Source organism: Staurois parvus, unplaced genomic scaffold, assembly GCF_062004578.1.
Source record: "Staurois parvus isolate SC_StPar_1 unplaced genomic scaffold, SC_StPar_1.0 ptg001952l, whole genome shotgun sequence".
Taxonomy (NCBI): Eukaryota; Metazoa; Chordata; class Amphibia; order Anura; family Ranidae; genus Staurois; species Staurois parvus.
Window position 1 is genome coordinate 96,437 of NW_028319748.1, and position 21,549 is coordinate 117,985.

Sequence of the window (21,549 nt, forward strand, 5' to 3'; positions counted from 1 at the left end):
AATATGGGTAAGTTAGCTGAGACAGCTATACCAGCTGAAGGCTGAGTATACTATATTTAGGCTGGTAGTATATTTCAAGGTTATTAGGAGGACTCATTACATTTCAATAGTATCTGTGTGTATTTAGTATACGTTTCTAACATTGATACATATATAGTTTAGTAATTATACATTGATATGTTCTTAAGCTATATTATTCTTTAAATATATAGCTGAGGGTTACATTATTATGTAGTCAGCATACATATGTTCCTGTCCATCAGAAACATTATGTGAGTGTCGTCCCCTCCCTTCTTTGCCATACAAGGTATTAAGATCACTAACTATGACATAAATTTGCCTCATAAAAGACCATGAGACAATGGACAAGACGGACGCTCACACACTAATATTGACACTTTGACATACACGTACACACACGTATGAGAAGCAGGAACAGGTGCTTACTGAAGACCAGATCATCATTTCCGGCTGCTTCTTAAAAGTCTAGAAGGACAGCATGAAGGACATGTTCGCACATGGCCGGACTTCTAAGTCAAATAATGGTGACTTATATGTAAACTTTTGCTTGTTATTTCTACAGTAGTTTTATCTCCATGGAACTGTTCATAATACGCTTTACATTGTTATTTTACACCATTGTGTGATAGAATAAAATCACACTTCATTTTTTATTTCAATGGCTCTTTCATTCATAATCACCTCAAGACACTAGAAGAAGTATTATATGTGTCTAAAATCCAACACAAACAGATCATTTTTCTCCTTTACTGATGTGCATTGATGAGGCTGCACTGATAGGCAGCACTAATGGGCACCGATGAGGCGGCACTGATAGGTAGCATTGATGGGCACTGATGAGACAGCACTGATAAGTAGCACTGATGAGGTGGGGCTGATGAGGCGGCACTGGTGGGCATTGATCAGTAGGCACTGATGATGCACTGATATGCAGCACTGATGGGCACTGATAGGCAGAACTGATGGCCACTGATAGGTGGCACTGACTAATAGCACTGATGGGTGTGACTGCTGGGCACTGATGGGTGTGACTGCTGGGCACTGATGGGTAGTACTGCTGGGCACTGATGGGTAGTACTGCTGGGCACTGATGGGTGACACTGCTGGGCACTGATGGGTAGTACTGCTGGGCACTGATGGGTAGTACTGCTGGGCACTGATGGGTAGTACTGCTGGGCACTGATGGGTGACACTGCTGGGCACTGATGGGTGGGACTGCTGGACACTAATGGGTGGGACTGCTGGACACTAATGGGTGGGACTGCAGGACACTGATGGGTGGAACTGCTTGGCATTTATGGGTGACACTGCTGGGCACTGATGGGTGGGACTGCAGGACACTGATGGGTTGGACTGCTGGGCACTGATGGTTGGGACTGCCGGGCACTGATGGTTGGGACTGCCAGGCACTGATAGGTGACACTGCTGGGCACTGATGGGTGGAACTGCTGGGCACTGATGGTTTGGACTGCTAAGCACTGATAGGTAGTACTGCTGGGCACTGATGGGTGGAACTTCTGGGCACTGATGAGCGGCACTGATAATGAGTGCCCTGATTATTAGTGCAGATCTCCCGTCACATCTGCTGATTATTGGCAGTACTTTCCCCATGCTGTGACAGTGTGAGGAATGTGCAGCCGATAACCGGCAACTGTATTTACATCGCGATCTGCTGTGTCATTGGATACAGTTGATCATGTGGTAAAAGGCCTCTGTGATTGGATTTTTACTTTATCAAGTGATCAGCTGTTTCCATCGGACACAACGATCACCTGCGGCACCGGGTGCGAGCCGCTGGGGGCTCATAGGGGGCGTGTTCTGGGAGGAAGTCCACAGACACCCTCCCAGAACCAGACAACCGCGCTGTAGCCATCTTGCAGCTATAGCGTGGTTGGGAAGAGGTTAAAGAGCGCTGCGCAAATACCATGTGACATAAAAAATTGCAACAATCACCATTTGGTTCTCTGGGGTCTTTGCTAAGAAATATCTAATGTTTGGGGATTAGAAGTAATTTTCTAGCAAGAAATACCAATTTAAACAAAACGTCCCGGAAAATGTTTGGTCTTCAAGCGGTATAAACATTCCGGGTGTTATTCGTTACTTTTGTGTGAATCAGGAAACATCTGCAAAGCAGTTTTTGTTTTTTTTGTTGTCAATATAGACCGACCCCTAATAGTGATCCCAGGATTGCTGGAACCCGCCGCATTGTGAGATTTGTGGTTATGGATTTAGTGTAATGTACAATCATTTCTCTTGTTGCTGTTATCTAATGATTATTGTTTTGTATCTTTCATTATATAGTGGTATCTCTCAGTATATCACACAGTTGGGATCTTTTCATTGTCATCAGAGAGTGACTATGAATGGCTTATCAAGCGACTAAAATCAAACTTCTTCTATAAAAATATGATAACCGTCCTTCCTCACTACATCTCCAACAATGGCGGGCAGCAGTTCAGGGAGGCCGTCTCTCGGTGCACGTTCGGTATTTTGTATCACACCAAGAAAAGAGGACGAATCAACATTGTGGACGTCACCGACTCTTTATATGATGAGGAGCTGAAATATCTGTGTGATCACCTAGGTAAGAGGTCATCATATATGTGGCTGATTCATAACACAGACGGCTACATGGGCTGATGTTCCATCATGTATGATTCGGGTAGTAGGGTTCATCACTGCCCATCCCCCACACACAATCATGGCCAAACATCTTGTCCCCCCGGCATTTGTCAGCTAACGCCCCACTTCACCCAGAAAATTGCTGCAATGACAAATGTTCCGGCATTCTGGTGTCATTTCTTGTGTTTGTATTGTATGACACCAAAAAGTGGAGAAACAACAAGCCAAATCTGACACCTTCCATGCAGAACTACAAAAATGGACCCCAAACATCCTACTACCCCAACTACTACACCTCCTACTACCCCAACTACTACACCTCCTACTACACCTCCTGCTGCACCTCCTACTACACCTCCTACTACACCTCCTACCACCCCAACTACTACACCTCCTACTACACCTCCTACAACCCCAACTACTACACCTCCTACTACACCTCCTACTACCCCAACTACTACTATTCCTACTACCCCAACTACTACTATTCCTACTACACCTCCTGCTACCCCAACTACTACTATTCCTACTACACCTCCTACTACCCCAACTACTACTATTCCTACTACACCTCCTACAACCCCAACTACTACACCTCCTACTACACCTCCTACAACCCCAAATACTACACCTCCTACTACCCCAACTACTACTATTCCTACTACCCCAACTACTACTATTCCTACTACACCTCCTGCTACCCCAACTACTACTATTCCTACTACACCTCCTACTACCCCAACTACTACACCTCTTACTACACCTCCTACCACCCCAACTACTACACCTCCTACTATACCTCCTACTACTCCAACTACTACTATTCCTACTACACCTCCTACTACCCCAACTACTACTATTCCTACTACACCTCCTACTACCCCAACTACTACACCTCCTACTACCGGAACTACTACACCTCCTACTACACTTTCTACTACGCCAACTATTACTATTCCTACTGCACCTCCTACTACCCCAACTACTACTATACCCACCACACCTCCAACTATCCCAACTACTACTATTCCTACTACACCTCCTACTACCCCAACTACTACTATTCCTACTACACATCCAACTATCCAAACTACTATTATTCCTACTACACCTCCTACTACCCCAACTACTACACCTTCTACTACCCCAACTACTACTATTCCTACTACACCTCCTACTATCCCAACTACTACTATTCCTACTACACCTTCCAGAGACAACATCTTCCAGAGATCTCCATGGAGAAGAGAATTCATCACCGTTCAATCCTCAAGCTTTAATAGTCAGAGGAGAAAGACAATAATAAAAACAATGTTATTTTATATAGCGCCTTCAAAGGTAGATTTTCAAATTACTTTACAAAAATAACACAAGAAATACACCGGATAAAATTGTCTGAAGAAAAACATTTTTAAATTTGATTTGAATGAGTTTAGAGAAGATGACTTTCTGATGTTCTTTGGAAGCGATTTCCAGCGTTTTGGAGCATAGCAGGAGGAGGTTTTCTATCCCATCAAGTGTAGGTGAAAAGGAGGGCACACAGAAGACCAGAATTTGAGGCGCAGAGGCTACAATTGGGGGAGTAAGTTGATAAAAGTTCAGAGAAATAATGGGGTGGCAAGCCATGAAGAGCCTTATAGGTGAGCAAGAGGATCTTAAATTCTATGCAAAACCTGATGGGTGGCTAGTGCAAGGACTCCAGGATAGGGGTAGTATGGTCACTTGTACCAGAACCTAGTCAGGATTCTGGCTGAAGAATTTTATGTATATTGAAGTTGATTAATAGTGGATTGAGGTATACAGCGAGTAGAGCATTGAAATAGTCAAGTCAGTAGAACACAAATAACTCCTAGCACCATCATCTTATGACCTAAGCCTAATAGGGAAGACTACTGTATATAGCAATGTAGCTCTGCCCCCATAGGAGCCGCTGGTTATGTTGGGTCCTCTGTTCTTATCTTGACTTGGACAAAAGCCTTGGCACCATTGACACCTTAGCTTTACATGTTAGTAGAGGTAGATTAGTAGGATCACCCTGAAATTAGGCTTGAAACCTCATGGCAAATAGTAAGATAAATTGTCGAGCATTTATCAGATAAGATAAAGTTACATAGTTAGTCTGGCTGAAAAAAGACAAACGTCCATCCAGTTCAACCATGTTCCTGCTGGGAAAAAATTCCTTCCTGATCCCCCGAGAGGCAATCGGATATTCCCTGAATCAACTTTACCTATAAATTTTAGATCCAGTTATATTCTGTGTATCCAAGAAAGAATCCAGGACTTTCCTACAGCAATCCACTGAGCTGGCCACAACCAACTCTTGAGGGAGTCTATTCCACATTCTCACAGCTCTTACTGTGAAGAAACCTTTCCGTGTTTGGAGATTACATTTCTTTTCCTCCAGATGTAAAGAGTGCCCCCTTGTCCTCTGTGATGACCTCAGGGGGAATGACTACACAGAGTTCACTATATGAACCACTGATGTATATATACATGGAGATCATATCCCCCCCTTATGTATTATACATGGAGATCATATCCCCCCTTATGTATTATACATGGAGATCATATCCCCCTTATGTATTATACATGGAGATCATATCCCCCCTTATGTATTATACATGGTGATCATATCCCCCCTTATGTATTATACATGGAGATGATATCCCCTCTTATGTATTATACATGGAGATCATACCCCCCTTATGTATTATACATGGAGATCATATCCCCCCTTATGTATTATACATGGAGATCATATCCCCCCTTATGTATTATACATGGAGATCATATCCCCCCTTATGTATTATACATGGAGATCATATCCCCCTTATGTATTATACATGGAGATCATATCCCCCCTTATGTATTATACATGGAGATCATATCCCCCTTATGTATTATACATGGAGATCATATCCCCCCTTATGTATTATACATGGAGATCATATCCCCCCTTATGTATTATACATGGAGATCATATCCCCCTTATGTATTATACATGGAGATCATATCCCCCCTTATGTATTATACATGGAGATCATATCCCCCCTTATGTATTATACATGGAGATCATATCCCCCCTTATGTATTATACATGGAGATCATATCCCCCTTATGTATTATACATGGAGATCATATCCCCCCTTATGTATTATACATGGAGATCATATCCCCCTTATGTATTATACATGGAGATCATATCCCCCCTTATGTATTATACATGGAGATCATATCCCCCCTTATGTATTATACATGGTGATCATATCCCCCCTTATGTATTATACATGGAGATGATATCCCCTCTTATGTATTATACATGGAGATCATATCCCCCCCTTATGTATTATACATGGAGATCATATCCCCCTTATGTATTATACATGGAGATCATATCCCCCCTTATGTATTATACATGGAGATCATATCCCCCCTTATGTATTATACATGGTGATCATATCCCCCCTTATGTATTATACATGGAGATCATATCCCCCCTTATGTATTATACATGGAGATCATATCCCCCCTTATGTATTATACATGGGGATAATATCCCCCCCTTATGTATTATACATGGAGATCATATCCCCCTTATGTATTATACATGGAGATCATATCCCCCCTTATGTATTATACATGGAGATCATATCCCCCTTATGTATTATACATGGAGATCATATCCCCCCTTATGTATTATACATGGAGATCATATCCCCCCTTATGTATTATACATGGTGATCATATCCCCCTTATGTATTATACATGGAGATCATATCCCCCCTTATGTATTATACATGGAGATCATATCCCCCTTATGTATTATACAGGGTGATCATACCCCCCCTTATGTATTATACATGGAGATCATATCCCTCCTTAATCTCCTCTTCTCAGTAGAGAATACATTCAGTTCCTCTAATCTTTCCTCATAGCTGATCTCCTCCATGCCTCGTATTAGTTTAGCTGCTCTTCTCTGTACTTCCTCCAGTTCCCCAATGTTCTTTTTGTGAATTGAAGTCCAAAACTGAACTGCATATTCCAGATGAGGTCTTGCTAATGATTTGTACCGGGGGGGGGGGGGGTGATATCTCTCTCTCTGGAGTCTATACCTCTCCTAATACAAGAGAGGATTTTGCTCGCTTTAGAACCCGCAGCTTAGCATTGCTGCCATTATTATGCTTGTGATCTACCAGAACCCCCAGATCCTTCTCCTCCATTGATTCCCCCAGTTGTACCCCCCTAGTATGTATGATGCATATTATTAGCCCCAAAGTGCAGAACCTTACATTTATCAACATTAAACCTCATTTGCACATAGTTGCCCAATTACACAGAGCATTGAGGTCGGCTTGTAAATTGGAGACATCCTGTAAGGACGTTATTCCACGGCACAGCTTGGTGTCATCTGCAAAGACTGAAATGGGATTTGCAGTATCAGACCCCATATTGTTTATAAGTATATTAAAATGTAAGGGTCCCAACACTGAACCTTGGGGTACCCCACTAATAACACTGAACCCTGGGGTACCCCACTGATGACCCCAGACCATTTAGAGTATGAATCATTAACCACTACTCTCTGAATATAATCTTTTAGCCAGTTTTCTATCCATTTACTTACAGATTTTTCCAAGCCCGTAGCCTTTACCTTACACATTAGCTGTGTGTGGGGAACTGTGTCAAACGTTTTTGCAAAATCCAAGTATACCACGTCCACTGCCACCCTTCTGTCCAAGTATACCACGTCCACCACCACCCCTCTGTCCAAGTATACCACGTCCACCACCACCCCTCTGTCCAAGTATACCACATCCACCCCTCTGTCCACGTATACCACATCCACCGCCTCCCCTCTGTCCAAGTATACCACGTCCACAGCCACCCCTCTGTCCATGTATACCACATCCACAGCCACCCCTCTGTCCAATTATACCACGTCCACCGCCACCCCTCTGTCCAAGTATATTACGTCCACCACCACCCCTTTGTCTAAGTATACCGCGTCCCCCGCCACTCCTCTGTCCAAGTATATTACGTCCACCGCCACCCCTCTGTCCAAGTATACCACGTCCACCACCACCCCTCTGTCCAAGTATACCACGTCCACCGCCACCCCTCTGTCCAAGTATACCGCGTCCACCGCCACCCCTTTGTCTAAGTATACCACGTCCACCGCCACCCCTCTGTCCAAGTATACCACGTCCACTGCCACCCCTCTGTCCAAGGTCTTGCTCACCCCCTCATAAAAATAAATCAGATTTGTTTGACAGTTTCTGCCTTTCATGGTTCCATGCTGTCTGTTGCTTAAAATATTTTTTCCCAGTAAGAACTCCTCTCTGTGGTCTTTTATTAAACTCTCCATTACCTTCCCAACTATAGAAGTTGCACTAACAGGTCTATAATTACTTGGGAAAGATTTTGACCCCTTTTTAAATATTGGCACCACATTGGCCTTACGCCAATCCAGTGGTACTATGCCAGTCATTAAAGAGTCCCTAAAAATGAGAAACAATGGCTGTGAGATGACAGAGCTCAATTCTTTAAGGCCCCGTGGGTGTATGCCATCCGGTCCAGGGGCTTTATTCACCTTTATTCTGTCTAAATATTTCTGGATCATATCAATTGTGAGCCAATGTGGATCATCTGGGGCTGTGTCAGTACCACGCCCATTATGGACAAGAGCTCCCCCATGCTCCTTTGTATACACAGAGCTGAAGAAGGTATTAAATAAATTGGCCTTCTCTTTGTCCCCAGTCACCCCCTCTAGATTATTTTGTAAAGGGCCTACATGCTGGGACCGGACATTTTTACTATTAATATATTTGAAGAATCTTTTGGGGTTGGTCCTGCTATCTTTTGCAATCGGTCTTTCGTTTTCAATTTTTGCGCCTTTATTTCCTTCTTGCATATTCTGTTATATTCATTGTACTATTTAAGTGATATTGTTCCTCCACTTTTATATATTAAGTGTAACAATAGAACATTTAGCAGTATGAACAATACTCTGGAGATTAATTTGAGGCATTTAAAGCACCGTTTTATAATTCAAACCAGACCAGCATAACTCTTCCCACTTATTGAGTGGCAGAAAAGCAAAAAAAAAAACAAAACAGGTACCAAATCAGTTAATGGCTAGGTTGCTAATGGTTCTTAGAATGAGAGCTAAGCCTAGGCTTTTGTAAAAGGGGGCTGGCAATATTCTCAAAGCAGCATCCAGCAGCTAGTGAGCTATATTCAGTCCTTAATTTTAGTCTTCTGTTGGCTATGCTGAGGCCCTTGAAGATGTTGGTGTGCTTAACCTCTTGGAAGCGGCCGAACGCAAATGTGCAGCCTCCCGACATCTGGGCTTAGATGCCGAGTGGCCACACATTTGCGTTCTATTAAAAAAAACATGTGCTGAGAGCGTGTGCTCCAAGCTAACACATTCGGTACTCACAGAAAGGTCCCGATCTCATCTTGCGATCGGGACCTTTTCCGATCATGTGACTGCCATGACAGCGAATCACGGCGGTCACATGACCCTAAACCCTCACCCTGCCTCCCGTCTTCTGGAACCCTTAAAGGGCCGGGGGACGCATGCCTGCTACCCATGCTTGGGGTGCCATTAACATTTAATTACGCTAAAAGTGTAATGCGCGTTTGTAGTGCATTTCCAAAACGTGCGGCAAAGCGTGTATTTTCTGTGCAGCTTGCGTTTGGAAACACACAGATGTGAATGGAGCCTCATTATTCTTGTGTAAACGGACCAATTTCACTTTCGGGCACGATACACACGTAGCGTAGTGAGAGCGCGTTGTTTTTGGCGCATTTTTCCCGCAATATGCATAGCGGCAAAGTACCTCCTGGGACATTTTGGTGTGTTGCGGTTTGCACGTTTTTATGATGAGTTTTGCTGTGTTTGTCGCTCGTTTTTTCACATGGTAACGTGTCTGTTTGGCCTGTTTTCAATACTAAAGCTCTGCTCTACATCGGCTGGTATTTAGTGAGAACAGATAATGATATGATACCTCCCAACCATCCCGAATTCACCAGGACTGTCCCAGGATTTGATGTAAGTCCCGGGGTCCTGGTGAATCAAGGCTTAGTCCTGGCACTTGGCTCCAGTGACTTGCCCGGTAGGAGCACTCTAGTTCGGGCACCAGTGACACCGGCCCCGTGGCTTGTGCGGAGCATGTGGGGTCCCACACACCACAAGTATATCTCTGTATGGCGGCCAGCATCTCTCACCACCATCTACCTCTCACACATGCACAGCGCAGAGCGGCTGAATCCACCTCCTCCTCCTTGTCTGTGATGTTCTCCTGTACATAGACACGAGGAGAGGGGTGAGGAGGAGGAACACCGCTCTGCCTGAGCTGCACTGATCTGAGGTCTTGTAGTAAATACAGGGGAGAGGACTTGTGCTGGGGGGGTTGGATATGAAATCAGCGCAAGTCCTCTCTCCTTCTAAAGTGCCCCCTAGTACATATCCTCTCCCTCCCCCCCAAATCAAAGAGGTTTTGGCTGCCCCAGAGGGGACAATCCTGGCATCTGAGACCTCGGGTACCCAACAACAGATGCGGGGAAATTGCCCCAGGTGCCCAATCTAGCGCCGCTCTGCCAGGAAAGTTAGTGGAGCCCAGTGGCAGAATTCATTCCGGCATTTGGTCCTTGTTGGGCTCCAGGACACACCATGACTGGCTCACACCATGATTCAGAAAGGAACAGCCTGTGCGTTCCTCTGCGATTCACATGCAATCCAGGCGCAGTGCTATTTCAGCCCATTCATTTGAATGCATGCATTACTTTATAAAATGTTCAGCAATCAGATCACATGGTATTACTGTGCCATACAATCTGGAACAGGCAAACACTGTGCTTGTGACTAGTATTTGGGGTGTCATTGGGTTAACATTGACACCCGCTGCAGATTGCAATTGCAGTGAGCTTTGAATGTAAATGACATGGAATGCGGGTTTCCTGCACCCTGTCCTGATGTGAACGGGTCCTTAGTCCGGATTTGGGGGATTTTGTTCATATCTTGGAAGGTCCCACCAAAACTGGGTCAGTCAGGAAGTATTGATCTATTTTAGAGGGAGAGAGAATTTGTGTTTTTAGGGGTTGTACTGGGAGGGGGAATATGGGTGGAAGGATTTGTGATAGAACTGGCAAGAGGACAAGTGCTGGCATAGGGTATTTGGGGGAAAGGGTGCTGGAGAGGATGGGGGGGGGGTATTTTACCAAGGATGGGGGGGGGTTACTGGAAGGGAGGACGTGGAGGAGAAGATCTGTGCTGAAAGTTGGGAGAGGGTTTTTGCTGGGAGGGAAATTTGGAGATGGAGAGTTTTGATGAGGGGGAGGAGGATTTGTACTAGAATTGAGGGGTGGGGTGTCTTTGTTCTGGAAGTGGGGAGAGGATTTGTGCTGGGAGGGGATTTGAGGGTGGTGTATTTGTGCTGGGAGGGGGTATTTGGGGGAGATCATTTGAGCTAGAAGTGAGGAAAGGATTTACGTTGGGAGGAGGAGGATCTGTGATAGAAGGATTTTGGAAGGAGGAACTTGAAGCAGGGAGAGAATTTTTGCTGGGAGAAGAAAGTTGGTATGCTTGTTGTGCTGGGAAGGGGGGCTTGTGGGAAAGAGGATTTGTGCTGGGGGGATTTGGAGAGGGGGAATTGGGTCAGAGAGTATTTGTACTGGAATGGAGGGTTGTACTGGTGGGGGGATTTGTGGGGGTGTAAGAGGATTTATTCTGAGAATGGTACTGGGGAGGAGGATTTGTGCTGTGAGGGGGAACTGAGGGGTGTGGGGATAAGTGCTAGAATAGGGAAGAAGAGGGAATTGTGCTGGAACTGGGGATTTGGGGAGGGTGGAGAAAGTCTTATGCTGAGAAAGGGGGAAGAATATTTATGTTGGGGGAGGGGGGATTTGCATGTGAGGATCTGTTCTGGGAGACGGAGAGAGGATTTTTACTTGGGGGGGGGGGGATTTGTACTTGGGGGTTGAGTGAAAATTAGTGCTCTTTTTGATTGTACTCCTGACTCTTACTATGCATTACACATTCCTGTCCCCTGCATTCTGTGCATAACACTCCTGACCCCTGCATTCTGTACATTTCATACTCCCAGCCCCTGCATTCTGTACATTTCATACTCCCAGCCCCTGCATTCTGTACATTTCATACTCCCGGCCCCTGCATTCTGTACATTTCATACTCCCAGCCCCTGCATTCTGTACATTTCATACTCCCAGCCCCTGCATTCTGTACATTTCATACTCCCAGCCCCTGCATTCTGTACATTTCATACTCCCAGCCCCTGCATTCTGTACATTTCATACTCCCAGCCCCTGCATTCTGTGCATAAGCCTGTTCTCTGCATTCAGTGCATTATGTACCCCTGGACTGTGCTCTGTGTGTCATGTACTCCTAAACCCAGCACTGACTATAGCCCTGTGTGCGTTACATACTCCTGATCCTTGAACACATTGCATTACACACCTTGGACCCCTGCAGTCTGTGTCATGTATCCTAAACCCCACACTGACTGTGCATTGGACATCCCCAACCCCTGTGCTCTGCCTTACACACTCCTGCACCCTATATACTATATTGTACATTACATACTTCTCACCAAAGTGTTCATTGTCTCAACAGCTGTTGGTTGCTATGCAATCCCTGACTATTTTATTGAATTTCTTCTTTAAGTTGTAAGCCGTGTACCGGGCTGGGCTCCCCAGGATACAGTGAAGTCACGAACGAAGAAAGCAACCCCAACACCAGCTTTTGTCACAACAGAATCTTACTTAGATGTGGCAAATAAACACAACCACAAATGCTGGAATATACAATAAATTTACATACACCCATCCCAAAGGCTGAGACCCTTGTGCTGCACAGCACGGCGCCTTCTGATGGATGAAGGTAGAAGGTGTAGTAATTTATCTACTGGGGGGCACAACTAAGCTGCCACACCTGACCTGTTATTACCCTACAGAGCAGGAATCAGTGTATGGGTGTACGGTATGGGCTAGCCTGCGGTGCAGCACAACAGCTTACAATCCTACACAAATCTACAGTATTCCCCCTCCCATAACTGGTCCTGTAGCACGTGGCTGAGTATTCCTTCTGAGCAAAACGCCAGTCTGCCTTGAGTTTGTAGATTTTTATCAGCTCTCCAATGTGAAATGTCACTTTAAGTTGTGGAGTCCTTCCAATGATCAGTAACAACACTTGTGGCCTGAAACAGAGACCCTAACTAACTATAGGCCTGTCTCAGTCCTATAGGTGCCAACACTGAAATGAGGTACGTGCACGATCTTACCGACCCGGGTCTGCTTTGCATCCACTGCTGACTCTGAACAGAACAAATGTCTCTCCACTAAGCATGCAATATTCTCAGCAATGTATGTTGCTTTGCTCCTCTGTCCTCATCAGCATTCCTGGCAGAAAATCTTCCTTTCTCTGAACAGGATCAGGGTCTTGGACACGATCAGCTTCACTCAAGTGAATTTCTGATTACGGGGGGCCGTCATATCAGCTTGATGGCAAAGGATTCTCAAAGTCACTCAGCCATCTCCTCTCCTCTCTTTTTCCTGTTCACTCCAAGTGTAAAACCCCACCCCTTCATGAACATAGAAGTCTCTATGCAGTCTGAGGCTGTTAGAATAAACAGTGACATCTTGTGGCTAAACTGCAGAATGTCAGTCAGAACACTTTTTAATTCACTTCACAAACAATGAAAGCTGTTTCCTCATCTTACAAAGGTAGGCTCAGGCAAGGCAATCAAAGCATATTTTATAGATACAAGGAAGTTTGGGTTTTGTTTAACCACACCCTTTAAGCCCCTCCCTCTGGTAATAGTTTGGCCACACGCACATTTTGCCTCAGCGCGCTATGTGCACTACAGGTAACTTCCTTCCTCAAGTATCCCTCATTCTGAAGTTCAAAAGTTGGGAGGTATGTGATATACACTCAGTGGCCACTGTATTAGGTCCACCTGTTCAATTGCTTGGTAACAGAATTGCTGATCAGCCAATCACATGGCAGCAACTCAATGCATTTAGGCATCTAGACATGGTGAAGATGACTTGCTGAAGTTCAAACTGAGCATCAGAATGGGGAAGAAAGGGGATTTAAGTGACTTTGAACTTGGCATGGTTGTTGGTGCCAGATGGACTGGTCTGAGTATTTTAAAAGCTGCTGATCTACTGGGATTTTCAGGCACAGCTATCTCCAGAGTTTACAGAGAATGGTTTTTTGAACATGAAGATGGGTTCACTGTATGCCAATGGCCTCAACAGTCACCAGATCTCAATCCAATAGAGCACCTTTGGGATGTGGTGGAACTGGAAATTCGCTTCATGGATGTGCAGCCGACAAATCTGCAGCAACTACGTGACGCCATCATGTCAATATGGACCAACATCTCTGAGGAATGTTTCCAACACCTTTTTGAATCTATGCCACGGAGAATGAAGGCAGTTCTGAAGGCAATAGAGGGTCCAACCTGGTACTAGTAAGGTGGTCGGTGAGTGTAGATTGATATTGATTGTGTGTAAGCACGGAGGTGGGTGAAAGCAATCCCTGGGAGGGGGACAGGTGCCGGGTGTGAGTCTATGAGGTCAGCTGGTGAACTACTTCCTTCTACTGCTTTTCATGTCTTAAATACCAGATTCAGGACAGGGCAGAAAGTGATCAAGGAGTCTTACACTGGTGACTGGAGGTAAGGAATGTCCCAGAAGACAGAGAAAGCTTTTCTTTTCTGTAACAGAGGCACAATAATGGTATATCAGTACATAGGGGAGCTGGAATTTAGGGAAATATAACATGAACTTAGCCTGCAAGGCTCTGTAGTAAGGTTTCTGCCCAAGCAGGGCTATCAGTCTGTAAAAGGGAAAATGATAATAGCTCTTACCAAAGGCTATGCACAAAGTCAACAAACAAGACAACAATGGATTTATGATCTACTCACCAGCCTCCCTTATTCTGTTGCAGCAGTTTTACCATTGGAGGCTTTCCTTTGGAGAGTTGATTTCTGGAAGCCTCTTCTGCGGATCCAATTAATGGTGAACCTGGTGGTACAATGGCTGTCTTTCCACATCTCTGGAGCAGTCTTGTGCAGCAGTATTATTAGTCAGCCGGTCTGGGGGGTACACTCTGGCTCCCCAGTGACAAGGAAAACAGGCCTCTGGGTGAAAGCTGGCAGTAGCAGACAGTAGCAGACACTCACTTGATCTCCGTACAGCGATTTGCAGCTAGCATGTGGCGCTCCAGGACATTCATATATATATGTGTATATATATAGTTTTTAAAATATATTCTTCAGATTTTTTTTAACATATAAAAAAGTAATTTTAAAATTTTTACATATATTTGTAAATGCATTCCAAAATGTAGATTTGTAATTTTAAAGACATACAGTATATTTGAAATGCATTTTTAGAAAAATGTATATATATTTTGTAATAAAAACCCATTTCAACATACAGCATTTCAAATATATGGCACTATATTTGGGAACAATATTTTTAAAATATATTTCAAATATACTTTTCTTCCATGTGGGTTGGGCTCCTCTTTGTAGTTTCTTTATCAACTCATGGCTCAGACTACATATCCCATCATTCCGTGTTCTGTATTTGAGAATAAGTAGCTTAGTTTCCATAGACGCTCCATCCTGTGACAAAAATGAACTGCAATCAGGCAATTTAACAATAATACATTTCAGACTCTGCATAATCCAGTAACAGTGATTCTGGGTATAGCAAGAAGTCTGTCAAATATTTAACACCTACCCAGCACACCTTACCAGACCCTGAATCCTGGCGATTGGTTGGGTTGTCAATTAATTAATTACACCGACTGATAACCCTCTATACACAGACAACAGTCTCTGGCAGAAGGAAGAATAACAATCTGTGTTTGGAGAAACCTTACAAAAATATAAAGGATGACTGCAGTCCACTGCTCCCTACAGATCACATGACAGTAAAAAGAAGAGAATTTGGAAAATACTAGATCCCGATCACTGGATAATTAGGAAAGAAGTACAATATGCAAATTAATTCTAAAACTACCTGATTGTGCCTCCTAATGACGCTATTGTGACTACAAACACTTGGAATGTTACTGTAGCACCCTCCTAGGTAGGTGTTAGGATTAGGTAAATTTGGTTCTGGCTCACTGTATCCAGTGGAGCTGCGGTTTGTTGTTGAGCAAATTTAGTTTGGCTCACTGTAACCAGTGTGAATGTGTTGATTGTTTGGTCTGTTCTGTGTTCCAGTAGTTGCAGAATTGATTGCCTCCTCCTGAATAGTCCAGAAAGCTCTAGAAGCTAGTGGGCAGAAAGAGTCTAATCAGCAGCTAAATATTGATACAGCCTTGGCCAATCCCTGGAGAGGGTCACCCAGATGGTAGCTGGGAGTCTGTATAAATATTCTGAGACAGAGAGCAGCGAGGTTTTTTTCCCTGCAAGGAAATCACAGCCTAAGGGAGGATTCTTGCACCCTTAGGCCATCCTGCCATATGCCTGCAGGGTGCCAAGGCCTTTGGTGGTCTAATTGGAGGCCTGTTTTGCTGGAAGCTGCAGAGAGCTGACTAAGGGATTGTTTGCCTGAGGATCTAGTCTGGTATCACAGGGTGGATGTGTCTGGACGATATTGGAAAAAGGTAACCCATTTTCCAAGAACTGGAAAGAGAGAACCTAGAGACCGTGGGCTGCTGCCATCCCTCGTGTGTTAGAGTCAGCTGTGTGTGTAAAGGGAACATAGTGTCCAGTGTTCTGAAGAGCTCAGTCTATTTATTCCTAGTGAAAGGACTTTGCTTGGACTGTTCACCAGAGGAAGATCAATCTCCTCAAGTTGCTACAGGCTCATAGTTTTGGAGTATCCCACTCAATTCCCTAACTCTATCCAAGTTACCCCAAAGTAAAAACACCAAAAAGAACACCTCTGGACTGTTCATTGAGCCAAAGAGTGACTGTGACCGTGTGCCTGGCTGCGAGGCAACTACTGGGGAGAGAACTCCATGCAATCTACTAAGCGGCTCCTGTGGGGAAAGTGCTCTGCTACCATAGAGGCCCCATTAACATCACCAGAAATGGGAGGAAACAAATGACAATTGTATCTTCAAGAAAAATGTGACTAATAAATGGTGATGGTGATGATGATGATGGTGATGGTGATGATGGTGATGATGATGATGATGATGATGATGATGATGGTGATGATCTGTACATACAGGAGGGAGAATGTAATTCTTATTATGAATACTTTGTGTGTCTACAGGGAAGGATCATGTGATCATAGTAATGGATGATGTGGAGGACAGCAGTGATCAGGAGAAGATCCGGATATTGGAACGTCATCCCAGCATAGGAGAAATGTACCGCAATCTCTTTTTATTTAGTCATCAGGAAAAACAGTCAAATTATCAGACATTGTTCTTATCTCTTATGGAGATCAATAAACGTCTACAACAAGCTGCTGCAGAAGGTAACATTTCAGCATTTTAAACTTATACATTCTGATTTTAGTTATTTTTCACTCTTTGGATTGATATTTATTTAGTTTCTCATTAAAAGTAAAAATTCCAGTATCCTGTAGGTCCCTTTCACATGGGTGGACCTGTTAGCGGATCCGTTTGCTCAGCGGGAGATCTCTCTGCTGATTCCCACTGAGCAAGTGGATGACAGGTCCGTGTCCGCTCCACTGCTGAAGAGCGGACACAGACACAGCTCGCTGTCCTCTATGGACCGCCTGGCCATTTCCTTCCTACTGCCATCCAATCCGATTTATGGAAGGGGAACAGATCCCCATCCATCTGTTTTTGGTGGATCGGACTGGATGTTGGCAGGTGTATACAGACACATGTCCATTTACACCCACAGCTCCATAGAGAAGAATAGAGGTCCCTAACGGGTCCACCTGAAAAACAGACAGGTGGACCTGATCAGAATGTCCACGTGAAGGAGGCCCTACATGCTGACTATCAAGGGTGTGAGTGCAGAAAAGTATGGTAATGTAGTGGCATAGAGTGCAGAAGTTCATGACTTCAGAAAATAACAGATATTATCGTATTTATTCGAATGTAATGCTCACCTTTTCTGGCCAAAAATAGGCTCTAAACTCAATGTGCGCATTACATTCAAAGGCGCCTTACATTCGGAGACAAACACTGCTAAGCCTGCGACTCTCAGTGCTGACACCTGGTGTGTGACCAGTACAGGCCTGGACTGGCCATAGGGCACACCGGCATTTGCCCGGTGGGCTGAGGGCTGCCTGGACAGGAGAGGGTGGCACATAGAGGACCGTGCATTTCTTAGTTCCCCTATGTGCCATCCAGCTGCCTCTCCTATCCATCTCCTGCATGCAGTCGGCTCCTGTTTTCTCACCCTTCCTCATCTTCTCCAGCGCCCCCCCTCTGCCTCATGTCCTCCAGCAGCCCCCTCCCTTATGTCCTCCAGCAGCCCCCCTCATCTCCTCCAGCACCCTCCCATCTCCTCCAGCGCCCCCCTCCCTCATCTCCTCAAGCGCCCCCCTCCCTTATCTCCCCCAGCACCCCCCTCCCTCATCTCCTTCCTTCCTCTCTTTCTTTCTTTCTTTCTTTCCTTCCTTCCTTCCTTCCTTCCTTCCTTCCTTCCTTCCTTCCTTCCTTCCTTCCTTCTTTCTTTCGTTCTTTCTTTCTTTCCTTCCTTCCTTCCTTCCTTCCTTCCTTCCTTCCTTCCTTCCTTCCTTCCTTCTTTCTTTCTTTCTTTCTTTCTTTCTTTCTTTCTTTCTTTCTTTCTTTTTTCTTTCTTTCTTTCTTTCTTTCTTTCTTTCTTTCTTTCTTTCTTTCTTTCTTTCTTTCTTTCTTTCTTTCTTTCTTTCTTTCTTTCCTTCTTTTCTTCTTTCCTTCTTTCCTTCCCTTGTAATACAAAATGTACCATAATATGTGGTGAATTTATTGTTGCTGTCTAAAGTACTGTAATTACCAAAAGTAAAAAATCTTAACACAAGCCCATTGTCATGTTTTATTATCATATATTAACAACTTTAACCCATTGCCATATGCAGGTGCGCACTACAATCGCCATCAAGCATTTTTTTTCAATTTCAAGCCTTTCAAAATAGAGGCGTGCATAAGATTCAATGTCGCATTAGACTCAAGTAAATAAGGGTATTATAGATAATAAAAAAGCAAAATGTGATGTATTGGAGGAGAGAACAAACACCTACTTTTCAAGGGTGGCAGGAAACAGACAAAACATTAGCTGCCTTGTACACTGCAAGGAATAGAGATAAATGTGTTTAATAAATGTGTCTAAAAACAAAATTCCCTTAACAAGTATCAGGGCCCTGGACCCGGCATAAGTCATCAAATGGGCTATTATCAGGCATAACCAGGACTTTAATACATTACATATCTACATTCAGGAGACTGATCGGAATACACTGCCAAACAGGAATGGCTACACATGGATCAAATGAATATGATAATAGTGTAGCGCTAAATAACATAATCAAAATAATCTATATGAAAGTAATAAATTAAATGTATTGACCTTGTGAGAAATCTCACAGTGCCTATAATACTCTAAGTGCTCATCACGCGTGTCACTTATCTCATAAATAATATTAAACAACATATATCATAATGGTGCTATGTTAAAATCATTAAACATAATTTGTGTTAGTGCCACTTCCAATAAACATATAACGTGTGATCGTGCCAAATCACTATAAATTAATATATCGTCCAATGTCCAAAAAACAATGTAATCCAAGTGATGCTTAAATGCACATGCAGTGTGTTATCATAGTGCCACTCGTGAAAAAACACTCTCTTCCACTTTGGCTGCAGTGCCTCCTCACCTCCTTTCAGCGACCCCTAGGGGCCCACAAGCCTCTAGGATCACCTTGGATCCTCAACACTCCTGGATGGTACCTCTCAGGCTATCCTCCTATTTGGTCTCCTCCACACCTTTATACCTTATGGAGTCCTCTACAGCGGTCCTCTGCGAATTCTCACTCTCATAATAGTGAGTTCAAAAAAAGAGATCCTCCATAGTGTAGTAATTTTCAAATCCAGCAAATATTTTTATTTATAGGGCAAATAAGAAGTAACTCACATTTGTGTACAGCGTTTTTTCTCCCCTGCATGGGTAAACTGCACTCATGTGTTACTCTTGGAAAATGGCGTCCCGTACCAGAAGTGCGTCACTCCGGACTCCGGAAACTGCATCTCTGCGTGCCTACGCGTTACGTCACGTAACCTCGTGACTTCATCGGGGTCACCGATGAAGTCACGAGGTTACGTGACGTTACGTTACGTGACGTAACGCGTAGGCACGCAGAGACGCAGTTTCCGGAGTCCGGAGTGACGCACTTCTGGTACGGGACGCCATTTTCCAAGAGTAACACATGAGTGCAGTTTACCCATGCAGGGGAGAAAAAACGCTGTACACAAATGTGAGTTACTTCTTATTTGCCCTATAAATAAAAATATTTGCTGGATTTGAAAATTACTACACTATGGAGGATCTCTTTTTTTGAACTCACTATTATGAGAGTGAGAATTCGCAGAGGACCGCTGTAGAGGACTCCATAAGGTATAAAGGTGTGGAGGAGACCAAATAGGAGGATAGCCTGAGAGGTACCATCCAGGAGTGTTGAGGATCCAAGGTGATCCTAGAGGCTTGTGGGCCCCTAGGGGTCGCTGAAAGGAGGTGAGGAGGCACTGCAGCCAAAGTGGAAGAGAGTGTTTTTTCACGAGTGGCACTATGATAACACACTGCATGTGCATTTAAGCATCACTTGGATTACATTGTTTTTTGGACATTGGACGATATATTAATTTATAGTGATTTGGCACGATCACACGTTATATGTTTATTGGAAGTGGCACTAACACAAATTATGTTTAATGATTTTAACATAGCACCATTATGATATATGTTGTTTAATATTATTTATGAGATAAGTGACACGCGTGATGAGCACTTAGAGTATTATAGGCACTGTGAGATTTCTCACAAGGTCAATACATTTAATTTATTACTTTCATATAGATTATTTTGATTATGTTATTTAGCGCTACACTATTATAATATTCATTTGAGCACTGTTTTTTGGTATCAGTAGGAGTGTAAGCAGCTGTATACTAGAGAAAAGGGAGGGTGGTCCATAGAAGCGCAGGAGGACTTACAATATACACATGGATCAAAATCCATCATGGAACAAAATACTGTACAAACATTTGGCCCGTGTGGAAGTTGATCCCTATTGCCCTCCATTGCCATGTTATTGTTCCTCTGATCACACTCATATTACACAGATTTTCAAACTAGAAGATGTTCCTCATAAAAAAAAAAAGCAAAAACTTTGTCTTTAGTAAAGGCGTTGTTTGTTCTATTTCCATTTGTTTTAGATTCTTTTGAAGAAAAAATAGACAAGATCAGAAAAATCATACGCAGTAAGTAGTCTGTGTCTTCAGTTGTGATCGGCTCTTTACATTTTTTTGGACCTTATTGTGACTTTATTCTTTTACTTCACTTAGGTACCTGCAGCATATTTACGGTAAGAATATTTACGATAACCATTAGAGATGAGCGAAGTATTCAAAAATTCGATTCAACTGATTCGGCGAATTCGTGAAAAAATTTTGATTCGAGTCGAATATATTCGCTGCGAATTTAACTTATAAAAGGGTGTTTCTAGGCTTCAGAGAGCCTTTATATTAGTGCAGAACACTGTACCTTTAATTTAAATGCCCTTGGAGTCTGCTGGGGAAGAGAAATAATACTGTCAGTCAGTATGACATGCAGATGAGTGCCGTCGATCTTAGAATCACCGCACACTTCACTCATTTGGGCAGTCACGGGGCCAAAACCAGAGTGTGGAGCCACAGTGTGGCGGTGGAGGCAGCAGCAATGGGAGGCCATACAGCAC

At 43.8% G+C, this 21,549-nt stretch overlaps 1 protein-coding gene across 1 annotated transcript; it reads left to right on the plus strand.

Moving 5' to 3' along the window:
* Positions 1 to 2,415: 2,415 nt before the first annotated feature.
* On the plus strand, positions 2,416 to 21,081 carry LOC149433163 (uncharacterized). The gene is made up of 3 exons (XM_089664574.1): positions 2,416 to 2,605; positions 16,909 to 17,115; positions 21,029 to 21,081. Exons 1-3 carry the CDS (start codon positions 2,428 to 2,430, stop codon positions 21,079 to 21,081), a joined length of 438 nt encoding a protein of 145 aa, XP_089520700.1. The 5' UTR covers positions 2,416 to 2,427.
* Positions 21,082 to 21,549: the final 468 nt, after the last annotated feature.

What these genes read in the sequence shown, in the direction of transcription:
- LOC149433163 (XM_089664574.1), top strand. Translation starts at nt 2,428, where the DNA reads ATGATAACCGTCCTTCCTCACTACATCTCCAACAATGGCGGGCAGCAG. An exon ending in ATATCTGTGTGATCACCTAG is followed by an intron (nt 2,606 to 16,908) that starts GTAAGAGGTCAT and finishes GTGTGTCTACAG; the next exon opens with GGAAGGATCATGTGATCATA. An exon ending in ACAACAAGCTGCTGCAGAAG is followed by an intron (nt 17,116 to 21,028) that starts GTAACATTTCAG and finishes CATTTGTTTTAG; the next exon opens with ATTCTTTTGAAGAAAAAATA.